Raw genomic sequence first — 14,822 nt, 5'->3', positions numbered from 1 at the left:
CAGAAGCAATAGTGCTTAATAAGGTTTAGTTAGCTCTCTCAGTTCTTCTGTGCAAATGCATAAGACACAGTATGCAGCAACAGAGAAAGATGAGGATCCTCAGTTGTACATGTGTTTGGCCAGATATAAGTGTTTGAATTTAAAAACATAAATAACTTTGTGTCAGCCAAAGAACAAATTTTAATTATTCCATACTAGTGCTATCAATAAATTTATCAAGGTGGTTTTGTTTATATGCTTGTTTGTTTTGAATAATTTGTAAGTGAGGTGGAACCTTTTCTTACGTAAGTCATCCCAGGGAGAGCTCATAGAACTTCTTGTTTGTCTGTAAAATCTGATGAATTCATCTGCAAACCAATCTTGGGATAAGTACCTAACCTTTCATACTTCTTTGGTTATGTTGGAAATTATGTATTTATCAGGGTAGTAAACAAATATTGCTGTTGGATTCATTTTGGGAGTTGCAGATCTCAGACAGGATTTTGGGTTCAAATTCATAACCACCTTCATGACTTCTATAGTTTTCTAATAACTCCAGCTGTTCTTCTGAACTTCCTAGTCGTTCATTCTTCTTCCTACTCTCTTCACATTCTCCCTCAGTCCCAGAACTGTTCTCTGGTCCTGTGATTATGCCATCACTTTGCTTTACTTTCTTGCACTCTACATACTCAGTATTATGTGAAATCTATAGACATTTTTGGACCTGTTTTCGGCTCCCTTAAATCATAGAAATTAAATTTTAAGGATTTCTTAATTCCTTCCCCTCTCATTGCATGGCTATTGCTAATTTTTTTGGAGCTGTGAGCAACTTGAAAGGGGGCTTCTGCTACCTACCATGTGATCTCAGACCTGAATGCCATGGGCAAGATCCAACAAACCACCCAGAAGTTTCAGACGGTGTCAGCATTCACCTTCAAGCTAACTTCCATTAAAACTGTGGTTAGTTTCCCAAATATTAAGGATATCCTAGATGTCTACTTTTTCCTGAAGAAACTCCTTTATGTACTTAAAACTATGGTACTGCTCATGCACAGTAGGATCCTTGCCAAAGAAATGATCCTAGGTGAAGAAGGGGACATTTCCTACTGGCTGTTTTATATGCTGCAGCCATGCATGTGCTGTCTGTTGTGCATCCCAGTGCAGATACAAAACTACCTCTTGTCAACTGAATGGCAACTGTTTAGCCATGTGAATTCTGTTCCTAAATCAGAGCATCTAACTTGAAACAAAAGAGAAAGGACACCTAGATCATGCTGTTGAATCTATAGAGTAGCAATGAGTAATCATCCAACCATTTCCATTTGCAGTCATTATCTTTTCACTTCCAGTCATATTCAGTTAATGTCTTCATATATTTCCAGTTCTTCAATTTTATTGACAAAAATTTGCCCAAGCTCCATCAGGCCTTTCCTCTGTACACTTGGCTACATTCTGTTCCATCTGCATTACAATTTCGTTGTTGGTTTGCTTTCTAAGTCATTCCACCATTGCTCTCCATCTTCCTGGCCTAAAGCTGCACTGACATTCTTCGCTGGGATGTGGTTTCTGAGAGATGTCATAAAAATTGCTTCAGTTGCTCATTTATATGATACCCTGCTTACTTGCTGGAAAAACTTATAATCCAGCAGAGGAAAGCAAGCTAATCCATCCCTATTTGTTTAACATTCATAGGCCATTTGATGTTTCCTTACTGAGAACTGGGCAAGCACAAGTTCCTATTCTGTCCCCCATCCTTCCTCCTATCCTCCATCGTGCTGCAAATCATTATGGATAGACATGATTTCTGTGTCAACATAAACCAGGAGCTCAATTTTAACTTTGGCTCAGTAGTCTAGCAAACAACTTGTGTTTGCTAAACTTGGCCAATATGATAAAGGCTAAGTGAAAGCAAACACATTATGACAAATGATTTATTTGAGAATATTTTCATTAGACATCATTTTCCTGTTAAACTGTTTCAAAAGAAGTTCCTAAAAAAAATCCAGTACCGTAGATCAAAAATGGAAAATGGAAAGAATGACAAATAATGGCAAGGAGACAGGAAACCCCATGAGATCAAAACAGTTTTAAATAGTTTACCAACTCCTTCCTCTCCATCTACTCTGTAGGATTATTGTATTCTTGCCACTTAAGACCATAACAGCATTTTAAAGAGCTAAGGTGGAGAGTTGTAATATGATGCCTTACAGCCTCTGCGGTATTGGAGAAGAATCAAATGCCATATAAGTCCTATAGCTATGTGATATTTCCAGCAAGTTGATGAATATCTTGAAACATCGCTGTTACAAAAGGAAGTTATTTGTTTAACTTTCTTTGTCCCCTCCCATAATGTCTGGTTTATTAACCTCATTACATTTCCATAAATTATATCTGTATGAAAGGAAATGATTAATTGAAGATTGTTTCCTCGAAAACATTATTCCTGGTCATTAACAGCTTCAGCAAACCATAGTGCTATATAATCTAAATACATTATACTACTTTTAAATAGCCTCATGTTTTATTACTTTGCTCTAAAGTATTATGAGTATAGAGCCCAGGAGGCATCATTACAGGCATTCTGCAACTACACCCTGAGTTTTCTCACTGCATACAGTTGGCCATAAAAATTCTTGTCATGTCCTAGATGTTTTCCTTGATGAATAAAAATGAGGTTTGAACAAAATTTCACAATGAAATTCATTAACTTCACATATTGATATATTAACAGCTGTTAGGATTTAAAGTACAAAAATAATAATAAAAAAAAAACTACAAGGATTGCTTACAAAAATAGAGGCAATGGAGATTTTCCAAAGACATGTTGGTATGGAGAAATCTATCTTTAAGAGTCTTATTATGTTGAAACACCTTAAAGGATCCCAATTTGTAAATAAACAAATTCATTTGCTAATTAAGATATTTTTTTCTTTCCTGATCATTTAAATTTATGTTTCCCTCTTCCCCTTCCCCTTTCCCTTCTCCTTCCCTTCCCCTTCCCCTTTCCCTTCCTTTTTCCTATTTTTCCTTTTTCCCTTTTCCCTTTGCTTTACAGATAATCCAAGTGGTCAGACTGTGGAGGAAAAGATTATCTATGGCGTAGAGAATAGCAGCACTTTTCTTGAGTGCAGTCCAAAATCTCAGCGTGCCATAGTCTACTGGCAATTCCAGAAGCAAAATGATGACCACAAAGAAGAGGTACAGTAGAAAAAAATTAAGAGATACAACTAATCTTTTCTATGAAGATATGTTTGAGCCTCTGTCCTTCCCAGAATAATGTCCATCTTTACTTCAGTTTGCAGTTGTTCTCCTGGAATCTTATTATTTTTCTTGCTCCTCATCATATTCATACCCTTATCACATAAAATCCCATAAACTCCAAGAGATTTTACTGATCCATATCAGAAAACTTTCGTACTCTGTCCCTGGTTTACTCCTTGTAAAGCATTTTTTGTTTGTTTGTTTGATTCTTTGTTTTGTTTTGTTTTGATTTTCATTCAGATATCTTAGATATACTAAAATTCCCTTTCACAGGTGATCAACAAAAAGCTAGTATGCTAAGTACCACCTAAAGCATCGTACATGGATTATATTGAACTTAAAAATTACAAAGACCTGAAAGCTGTTGCTACAGAAAAAAAAAAAAAAAAAAAAAAAAAGAGAGAGAGAGAGAGAGAAAGCTGACTATATTAATCTAATTATGCGATGTAAAAGGTAGTCCAACAGGAGTGTTTCCTGTGTGCTGCATGCTCCAAGACTGAACTGCAGATAATACAGACAGAATGAGGAACTGTAGTAGACCCAAGCGTATGAAAACTTGCATATCATTTTCATTAAAAAACAATATTCATAGAGGCAAAACCACTCACTTTCTCTGATTGCATTGCACTAAGCTGACAGATTATTTTCCTCTTTCTCTTGTTACCAACATTCTTACATTATTACTTGGGTTTTTGAGAACCTATTATCCGGGTTCTCAAATCATCTTACTATCCAGCTAGGTCACATATGTCATAAGAGAATAATCTACTCTGGTATGTAGAGAGATCAAGCTAGGAAACTAAAACTTGTCTGTTGCATTTAAGTATTTGGAAATATACATGAACTACACTGAAGCACATTTTTTAAAGCATGCATTTAGTTATGTAAACTGATTTATATACTTTTGCTTTTTGCTTTATTTGCATAAATAGTAAAATATTTAGAATTTATTCTTTGTGAGAAGAGCAACAGATGAAAATGTGCCCATTCTGTCCACAGCTCCACATGGATTCAAAAAAGGAAATTATATTTCTAGATATCAGTTCATTCATAAATATATGATATTTTGGACAGCTACTTGTTGAATATTAAAAATTTCAGATTGAATCCTTATTGTTCTTTTGTAAATTCTCCACTTACCCTGAACCCCCTCCTACCAACCTCCCTTCCTAGTAGGGAACAATCAAACCTTTCCCACATATATATTTGGGCATAACTGAAAGGTAATAGTAAATGTGTCATCTTTAATTAAGGCAAATGAATCCATGCTGGCTCTGCTGATTAACTGTTGGCATTTTCTCTAATCTTACTGACAATTCCATCTGATTGAGCTGCAACCAATATTATTCAAGTATCAATAAAGACTAAAGAGTAAATTCTTCATCCTCCAAACTCTTTTTGTACCACAAGAATAGTTTGCCCAGAGTATTTGACTCTGCCATAACTGCAGATGATTGGCAAGGGGTATTCCATTTATGTGGGTTTTGGGCTTTTTGGCCAAATTTTACTAGCTGAAATGAACTGTGCTAAGGAACTTGTATGTTAAGAGGATAATTTTGCACATATATGAAAGCAAACTATTGAAATTACCCCTTTTCTCTAATACAGATAAAAGTGGATGATCGAATGATCCGAACAGAGCAAGGTCTATTGCTACGAAGTCTTCAACGGAGAGACTCTGGTATTTATTTTTGTCATGCTGTGGAGCATGGCTTCATGCAAACTTTGCTCAAAGTGACCTTGGAAGTAATTGATACTGACCACCTGGAAGAGCTGCTCCATAAAGAAGATGATGGTGATGCCTCCAAAACCAAGGATGCTACCAACAGCATGACACCCAGTCAAAAGATCTGGTATAGAGACTTCATGCAGTTAATCAATCACCCCAATCTCAACACAATGGATGAGTTCTGTGAGCAGGTTTGGAAAAGAGACCGCAAACAACGCCGTCAAAGGCCTGCCAATGCGCAGGTGAATACAAATAAGTGGAAGCACCTACAAGAGAATAAAAAAGGTAGGAACAGGAGGACCCATGAATTTGAGAGGGCACCACGGAGTGTCTGAGCTACGTTACCTCTAGGAACCTCATCCAAGTAGAAACTTGTATAGAAAGATAACTGGAAAACAAAATGCAATATACATGAACTTTTTCATGGCATTATGTGGATGTTTACAAGAGTGGAAAGTTCAAACAGTTTCCACTAGGTTTAAATAAAATCCATTTCTAACTTTCCTAGTAAGTCCTTTGTCTCTGCTCTGATTCTAAGACCAGAAAGACCGGAGTATCAAGGATGAAAACTCACCTGGACCTAGCTTAATGCTCAAAGAGTTCTCCAAGTATTCAGCAGGCAGGTTTTGCTTTCTCTTTTGCCTGAGATATAGACAAAATGCTGTATTTCATGCTGTCATCTTAAAGAAAAGAAAAACAAAACCCACCTTTCATCATCAGCACTACCACTCCTAGACTTATTATAAAACTGCATGAACTCGTTAAGCTGATGAACGTCTACACACATGATTGGACACAAGGATTTGTTCTTGTTTTGTCTACCAGTTCTCCTGTTTATAAGTACTAGAAGAGGAAAAACAATACTGAATGAGATTGTGGAAATTTGAACAACATATGGAAATTTGAACATCATCTGGAGGAACAAAAAATTTGGAGTACACTGGCCTACTACTGATGACTTCTTTCAGCTTTGATCTAAAGATGTATTTTATAAAAAATATAATTTAAATGTACAATGGAAAATATGCAGCAAACATTAGCTCTTTTCTAAAATAGATTAGACTTTCTGTCTTAGAAATATTGTACTTCCTAATTATTGGTTTAGAGTTAAAAAAAGTGACAACTTCCAATTATGAGCTGCTTTACTTTTTTGTTTGGAAAATCTTCCAGGGGAACTAGTCACACTGCAGTTCACCTCCTCCCCACTGTCTCAGTAACCTTTATGACATGTAACTTCAAAGCAATTTTAAAACTAAGCTATTTTAACATGAAAGTCACTGTATCGCATGGAAGTCTTCTGCATTCTTTTCTCTAAGTATGGTATTTGAAATGATTGAACTTGTGTAATACCTTGCTATAGACTGAACCAAGTAAGAGGAGAGTGTCGATTTTCAGTTGTATATTTTTTTATTATTATTAAAAAAAAAACAAAAACTAAAAAGCATTAAAATACCTTCTACTAATTACACCCTTGCTTTCTTGGTTCATAAATATTTGTGAATGCTAATATTTAAATAATGTGGCTCATAGACTATCATATATCCACGAGCAAAGCTCACATTCATCTTAAGGTGTTTTGTTCCCAACTCAGTGGTAGAAATATGTCCACACTAGTGATTCTCTGTGCTCCATTCTTTCTGTGGGCCAGATCACCCAAATTCAAAGTACCAGCACTAGGCCACATATATATAACCTCAGAGCCAGCACTCTGTTTCAAAATCAAAGGGACTATTTTATCCCTGGGTGATGTCTGCTGCAGTAGTAAATTGGTGCAGTTCAGTTTAAGACTATTTTATACTAACAGATAATTTGGTCCTGCACTTCTGTGTTATTCTATATACAGGAGAGCAACAGGGTAAAACAGACAATGCACTTACAACATAAGTGTCAGTTTAGGGATATAAGTAGTGGATTTATTCACCTCAGCACATATGTGCCTTTGGTCCCCAGTTCTATGGTGTCCAGTTCTTTTGAGGTCATCTTTCTCCAGCCTCCTATATTTTACCTTGGTAGAGTCAGTAAATGGCATAATTTCAAGTAATGTCATTGCGGGGAAGATTACTAGAACAAAGTCCTTAGTTTGCTAAAGGAGTTTTTATATAAAGTGTGTCTGTATTGATGACTGATCTGTTTTGCTGTTATTCACTCCAGATTATTTAATTTATCAATCACAACACTATTGGCCTTATCAGATACAATGTAACACAACCTCTGTGACAGCAACTCTCACAGTATGTCCCCATTTCCTTGCTACTCACTAATTAAAGTATCTTTCTGATTAGCAAAACCTTGGCTTCTTGCCTTCACAACAACTGGGTTATCACTGAAGGCCCAATCACTTTAGACCCCTTTGAATCTTTTGCAGGGGATGAACATGCAAGTTTTTTTATGCCATTTAATTTTCTAGCATAAATTCATTGAATAGGGCAGGACAAGTCTGTAAGGCCATGCAAAGTACTTGGGAATTTAGTTTTGAAGCAAGTTTAACTATCTCTTGTGTTTAACTTGACTCTTGTGAACTTTAGTGTGCTGTTAAATTCCCATACTTTCATGATATGCTGAGTAGGGATAAATTAAAACATAGGTTCAACTATGTGCTTTCTTGTACAGAAATATTAATTTTCAGCTCAGCCTATGATTAATTTGTGAGCCTTGTTGTCTGCTGAAGTATTTAATTGTAATCACAGAACACTCTTTAGCCTTTTGTGTAGGGCTATTATGTAGCATCAAGTCATTAGAATCCTGTTTGTTACAAAAAGAAACAGTTTTAAAATGAACCTCAGAGAATTCGTTTGAAAAAATATAGATTGATTTTGACAGGCCCTAAATGACTTAGTTTCCTTTTATACATATTAATGGTATTGCCAGGTAACTTTTTTTTTTTTTTCTTTACCTTGCTCGTTTTTGCTGCAATTTGCTGAAAAAAATATAAATCCTATAAAAACTAACCTCTTCCACCACTCCTTAAGAAAAAAACAGCTTAAATTAAGTCTGTGTTCTAAGATACGCTTTTCTGTATTAAAAAAAAAAAAGAAAGAAAGAAAGAAAAAAAGAAAAAAAAAAAAGATAATGGGAACAAAATTACAGAAGTTGCAATGTTTTTACTATGACCTATCAGTCTAATTGGATAATAGATGTGATCAGATCTTACTGACTTAAATTCAGTCCTCAATGACATGAGTAGTCTTGTTTATGTCTTTGTATTTGCTCATATAAATAAGAGGATAGATGATAAGTCAGCAGCAGAAATTGATGTTTTTCACATTCATATTATCATCAAATTCCAACAACATTTAATACTAGTGAAATTAACTATTTTTTTTTCCAAAGAAAATAGGTCTTAATAAATTCCTGGATATAACGATGCCCTGGAGCTTCAATAAAAATCATACCCCCATTTGTGTCATATTTTTTTAACACACCATAAGGATTTAAAATAAAGGTAAAAACAACATTTCTGTAAATCATCAACAAAACCCTCTAAACCTCTAGTTACAGACTTTAGAAAAAGTAAGAAGTTGTGTTTATGCTGGAGAGAAATGAAAAGTTTCATTTATAACCATAAAAAAAAAAAAGTTTTGCTTTAAGACATCCATTTGAAAGGAACAAAAATACATTGAATCTTATTCTTACTCATGTACACTACACTTGCATGGATCACTGAAGATGGGAATTTGTTCAATGTCTCCTAAAAACTGTATGACGATTTTGTTAAACTATAACATCAAACTGAGAAAATGTGCATCTTTGCAGAACAGAGTTAAATCTTAATGACCCAATAAAGTCACTATGTAAAAAAAAATAAAAATAAAAAATTAAATTAAATGCATGTGAATGCGCATTTACTGATCCTTTTTATGTATTATTTAGTGAATATCAATGGTATGTGTTTAATAGTTCAGCTTTTGCTACCTACACATTAGCCAAAAGAGATGTAAATATTTTTGACTAGATAAGGAGGTACAATGTAAAGTACTGTTATCTAGAGGTACTCCATTTTGGTGTGTTCAGCATAATACTAAAATGCAAGATTTTGCCACACAGGTGATATGGTAGTTTATTTGCTATATCAGTGCCAAAGTTATGTGCTTATTCTTTAAGCACATTCCTTACTGGATAGTAAATAATTCTAATTCTATATCTATCACTTCAATTCAGATGGGAACTAGAAAACTGGAGAGGAAAAATGTAATGAAACTGCTGCTGTAAATTATTTCTTTTAGCATGTATTCAGTTGTTAAATAAACATTTCTTCCAAATATTTGAAGTTCACTGTCTTAACTGTTTATATGGAAATGTGCCCTGTAACCTTCATGAATGTATGGAGTGTATTGCTGCCAATATAATGCTATCAGTGTATATAAGTTCTGTTTACTAAGCCAGAAGGGTTGTTGTTTTTATTAATGGTGTTTATTGTTTCTTTATGAAGAGTACAAACTAGTAAGGCTTGAAATGAAACCTTCAAACTTATCTTCAGCGTATCATTTGACACAGCCTCATGGACTTGTGCAGGTAAAGCTGCACATGCACATAAGCAACCCACTCTGCCCATGAACAAAACTAAGGCAGCCTGGAAGCAATGCAGAAACTAGCAAGTTGCTATGCTTGATGAAATCTACTCTGTATCATTCAAATGGCTTAGTACAGCTACACTGCTTCCTCTTGGAAACTGGCTTGCATAGACAGCAAGTAAAATAAATCAATTTCTGTCTGTTATCAGCATACCCTTGTATTACGCAAATTTAGTAGCTGTCTGGAAGTGCCTAAGGGCTTTATCTAAAAGTAGAATGGCATAGCATTAAGCATTGTGCAAACAGATAATGAGATGAATTCTACCATGAAAGACATGAAGTTTAACAATACTTGACAAGAAGTGGGAAAAGAAAGTGTTATTTCCATTTGTCACATAAAGAATTGAAAAAAGAACCAGTAGTACTCAATCATCACTAATTCATTCATCTCTGTCCATGTGCCTCTCTGTAAAGCAAAGATAGAGATGTCTACTTCAAAAGTAAGTTGTACAGTTGCTACTGTCTTTTGAGCATGAAAATAAGCCCTAACAGCAGCCATGTTATTCATTGGTTTGCAAAAGATGTCATCAGATACATCAAAATGGAAAAGATGTGGAGGTCAGTCAATCCACTAACTGAAAGACCAGGGTATTGTTATTATTATTTTTTTTCTGTCTGCCTAGTGCAGGGATTATAAATACTCATAAAGGATGACCCTTGTTTCTGAATATAGCCACACTGTGTCCTTTACTAGAGTACTCTGCAGAGCACAGCTAAACTCATTGTCTTTTGCAACTACTTTGCTGCATTGCCAGGAATGTATAATGCCTAGGGTTAACCTTCGTTGACATTGAGTTGGAAGAAAGAAGAAACATTTGTGTTTTAATGCATGTTTATATTCATATATATATATATATATTCTAGTGAATCTCTGAAGAACATGTTTGGCAACCTCATCTATAAATTGTTATAAATGTTCCTTTTGTGAAGACTGAAATATACCCTTCTGTTTTCTTACAGGTCACATTCATTGAGCTCTCCATCAAACACATGTTTAATGTGAGGCAAAGTTATGATGTCTTTTTCCAAAGCCTAAAACAAAAGGACTATTCTCTTCAGGATGCTCAGTATCAGGATTCAAGTAGATCAGAGTATTAGTGAACCATCCAGTTTCTTTGCTCCCCATAAATACTTGAGTGAAAGGTTGGAGGAGCTTCATAGTAAAAAACAGAAACCATAGAGGACAGGACTTTGGGGAAACTTTTTTGTCCTGGAACTTATCAAAAGCTGACATTTTGGACAACATCAGGATGATCTGAGCTAAATCCCAAAGCTCTAGTCAAACAGTTTCCATACTGAAAAACTTTCACTGCGGTTAAGAAAGCAACTTTCCTTTCTCTCATAGTATTTTCTCACCCCTATAGAAAATAGGACTCTTACCTCAATAGTAACCCATATTGGTCATTAACCATCCTTAGAAGTCCTTTGTTACCTTTGTAGAAGTTGGGGCTATTCCGGACCAGCCCCCTGAGGCAGCAGGTTGTAAGCAAGCAATATGGACACTAATGCCATGCTGAAGGCTAAAATGTAAGGAAATTCAAGAAATTTTAAGTGTGAGGAAGGTCCTATTCCATACTGCTGTGTACTGCTACAGGCCTCACTGGCCATGAGCTGGAGTCAGTGTTTGCAGGCTTGATCAGTCCTTTCTGAATTGCTGTTAATTTGTTTATTTAATCCTTGATCATCTTTAGTTGCTTTCCAGATGTAGACATCTCTGCCCTGTGAAATAACCTAGCATACCCTAACAATACATCTGATTTTGTCCAACTGACCCTGTTTAGTTGACACAGTAAAGCTTGAAAAAAAAAAAAAAAAGAAAAAAAAAAAAAGTACACCTAACCTATTCCTAAGAATTAACGTGGACAGAATCGTAACCTTTTTTTCTTTGAGTGTAGAAAGCCTGATAAACAAACAAACAAAAAACCTAGTCACTCACCCTGAGTGCAAGCCTGCCATGTCTACCAATACACTAATAAGTACTGTTGAGCTGCATCTGAGGCATGTTGAATTGATTTTGAAATATGAATCTTTCTTTGGATACAGACCCAATACTTTTTCAGACCATTCCACCTTACAGACTGGTATAAATTAAATCTGATAGTCTATTCTGTGAACAAAATTTTACATCCCTGAGCATGGGGTATCCCTGGACCTTCATTAATTTATGCTTCATACAAATATATTATACTCACTTCTGTAGGGGTTTCATGCTTCATCTTTTCTTGTGTGTTAGAGATGCATATTCCTGCATGGAGACAGGATAAAGAAGTCATGGCAATTCTGGTAGATATTCCAATGTATCACATAAATATCAAATACAGCTAGATTTGAATTTCTCATCTCTTTCTGTAGCTGAGAGCAGGAGACAAAATAAATGCAGATATTTCAGCTATGTTCTGCAATGACCAATCCCTTAGGCCCTTCAGTCTCATGTCAACTTTTTTCCTGGTTTGCAGAATTCCATAGAAAATTCCACAGAAAAATGCATTCCTATAAACTCTGTTTTCTCTGAATAATGCCACATTGAACAGCTCAATAAACCAGAACAAACAGACAGACTATGTAAGTTCCTCTGAAGAAGGCTTAACTTTCCTCTTCTGTTTGTTATTTTATTGTACTATCACCATGGGTGCTCTTTTCCCTAGGGTTTTGTCAGGAATTCCATTATAAATCCCAGTTTCTAGGGATTTATAGTTTTGTCTAAGCTGATTTACAGGTTAAAGGTTTTATATCCTGGATTTTAAAAGCTTTTAATCCAGAAATGGTTTTACAGTTCCTAAAAGAAAATGGCTAAATTGTGTTGAATTCAGTTTTGAAGGCAAGAAAAAATAATTACAGCTTTAGCAATGTGAGGGGGTTGTTTTGGAGACTGTTCTGAAGGGAAAAAAAAAGAAAAAAAAAAAAAAAAAAGGAGCAAAGTAAAGCTCAGTGAGCATAATAAAAGCTTCTCATCTCACTGGCCTTTAATTTTTGTTTTGAAAACATCTACATAAGGACCAGAGGTCCTAAATCAGACAAACACTGGAGCATAGTTTTGCATACATATTTGTGACTTAAAGATATGCTGCTGCTCATACTGTGCTCTCTGTAGTGGTAGGCTTTCTCGCTTCATGCAACTCCCTTCATATTAATCAAGCAAAGATGATTTTTAAATTTCTATTCTATGTAAAGATAATGTAAGCTCAAGTCTTGCACCTGTTTAATAGCTGACTTCCACTATAGAAGAAAATAATTGTTTGTGCTGTTTTTTGTGCTAGGTAGGAAAAAATGTTTTTTTGTTGTTCTGATGGAATTGAAATGTAAAGGCTGCAACTGATCCACACCTGTTAGAGCACTGCAGAATTCTCACACAATTTTCCTTTATTAATGCAACTATATGCAAACACCAGTCTTATAAATATGTCAATACTTCTAAAAATCAACAAATTGATATTTTTTGTCTTTAATGCTAACCAGCACACTTAGCTAGATCCTCACCCAAATAAATAAAGCTGTGTGTTCCACCACCTTTTTTGTTGACTGGAATTTATCAAACGTTAGGGGTACTGAAAGATATGCTTCAATCCTTGTGCTATTCACTGTGGTTCAAAACGTTACTTATGAAAGATAAACAATTTAATGCCAGTGAAAATCAATTGAATGTAACAAGGCTTCAAATTATGGTAAATATTTAACATATTATACATCTCTGTTATCTTCACTAGCTAGAGGGGGAGATATGGTTGAATGTAGAAGAATTAAAATATTTATAGTTAAGTCCGCTGTTGCACGTCAAAATAGCAGACACAATGCAGTTAAAAAAATCTTATTTGGACACTGAGTAAAACATATGAATGCCCAGCAAATAATGGTTCTTTGTCTCCTAGAAATTCTCCTATCTGGTACTCACTGTGCTTTGACAATATGTCGATGATTGTATACGTTGTTGACTGTTAGAAAAGTGTCTCTGCTTGATGCACCCCAGGACACAGTTGACCCCCCAGCTGCCAAGTCATAGAGCTGTCTCATATTCAACTTACTGTCAATCAAAACCCCCAGATCCCTTTCTGAAGCCCTGCTCATGTTGTTGGTGATTGCCCAGCTCTCTAATTTCTCCAGATCTCTGTGCCAGGCCTCACCACCCAGTTTGGTATCATCAATGAACATGCTCAAAAAAAACTTTAAGTCTTTCATCAAAATCATTGATGATCCAAATTTTATGATATATTTTTGGTTTATTTTCAGTAACTATTTTGTTCTTCCAGAGATCTTGTTTTCAAAGAAGCATGTTTTCCAAATATGAAATGAATGAATGTTCTTTTGCTATATGTAGCTGAGAAAGGGTCAGAAAATAACGCTTCTCTCTTAAGAATTCTTATTTTCCTCTGAAACTGTTATTTTGCAGACAAAAGAATTTGATTAACTTCTGATAACATCTAAGATAACAGTTTCTTAGATAAACTAAACTCTGGAGTTCTTAAGAGACTTTTTGTTAAATCTTGAACAATAGGCATCGTACTCCTTTAACAGACTTATTCTCTTAGATCTCTTAAGTACTTTAGAAAATTCCTCAGAGAAAATGTAATCATTATTCATTTTTCAAAACATAAGAGCATTAGTATGCTGAGTCAAGTCCATCTTGTCAAACTACCAGTATGAAACACTGGACAAAATCAATGTATACATAACTCTATAACAACAACAACAAAATATATATATATAGTGATAATTTCTCTGAATAGTCTCCTAGCTTTGAACAGTATGCATCCCAGGAACCTCCTAGTTCAGAGACAGTTTCTATGCACTGATGCAATCCTTATTGGATTTCTATTCTGTGAACTCTGACCAACCTCTATGCAAATATTTACCATATACAATATCTTTTTGGTAAGTAGTTTCACATCTTTAACCTACCATATAATGGCTGATATTTTATACTGTATTGTCTGAACTTGTTAGATGCAAACTTCATTTAATTACATGCCTTCTTACCCCCCCAAATTTGTACTAGGATAGTCCCTGAGTAATCACTCCATAATCACCCTCTTCATGCCTCTTAAATAATTACAGTAGAAGATTCATTCATCTATTGTTTTCTGCCACAGATGTGATTCCAAAATCTAATTGCTTTTAAAGTTTGCTAATTGTATTCTGTGTGCTTGATATTCTGTATGTATTTCTGTTAAACAATACTTTGCTTCTTGTCCTAATATTAATAGCACTTGCATTTGATACAGTTCAATGTGTTCTGTTTTTTTATTTGTTTGTTTGTTTGTTTGTTTGTTTGTTTTTTGTGAACAATT

At 35.0% G+C, this 14,822-nt stretch overlaps 1 protein-coding gene across 3 annotated transcripts in view; it reads left to right on the top strand.

The window, feature by feature from the left end:
• Positions 1 to 9,230, top strand: part of SEMA3A (semaphorin 3A) — a 339,984-nt gene extending 330,754 nt beyond the window's left edge. For all 3 annotated transcript variants that reach the window (XM_068669962.1, XM_068669961.1, XM_068669960.1), the window contains 2 exons: positions 3,035 to 3,177; positions 4,849 to 9,230. In XM_068669962.1, the coding sequence (XP_068526063.1) occupies positions 3,035 to 3,177; positions 4,849 to 5,304 (599 nt within the window). In that variant the 3' untranslated portion in view covers positions 5,305 to 9,230. The remainder of the gene's footprint in view (positions 1 to 3,034; positions 3,178 to 4,848) is intronic.
• The last annotated feature ends 5,592 nt before the right edge of the window (positions 9,231 to 14,822 follow it).

Source organism: Anas acuta, chromosome 1 (genome assembly GCF_963932015.1).
Source record: "Anas acuta chromosome 1, bAnaAcu1.1, whole genome shotgun sequence".
Taxonomy (NCBI): domain Eukaryota; kingdom Metazoa; phylum Chordata; class Aves; order Anseriformes; family Anatidae; genus Anas; species Anas acuta.
Note: the sequence above shows the minus strand (reverse complement) of the source record. Positions and strands in the feature narration are given on the sequence as shown.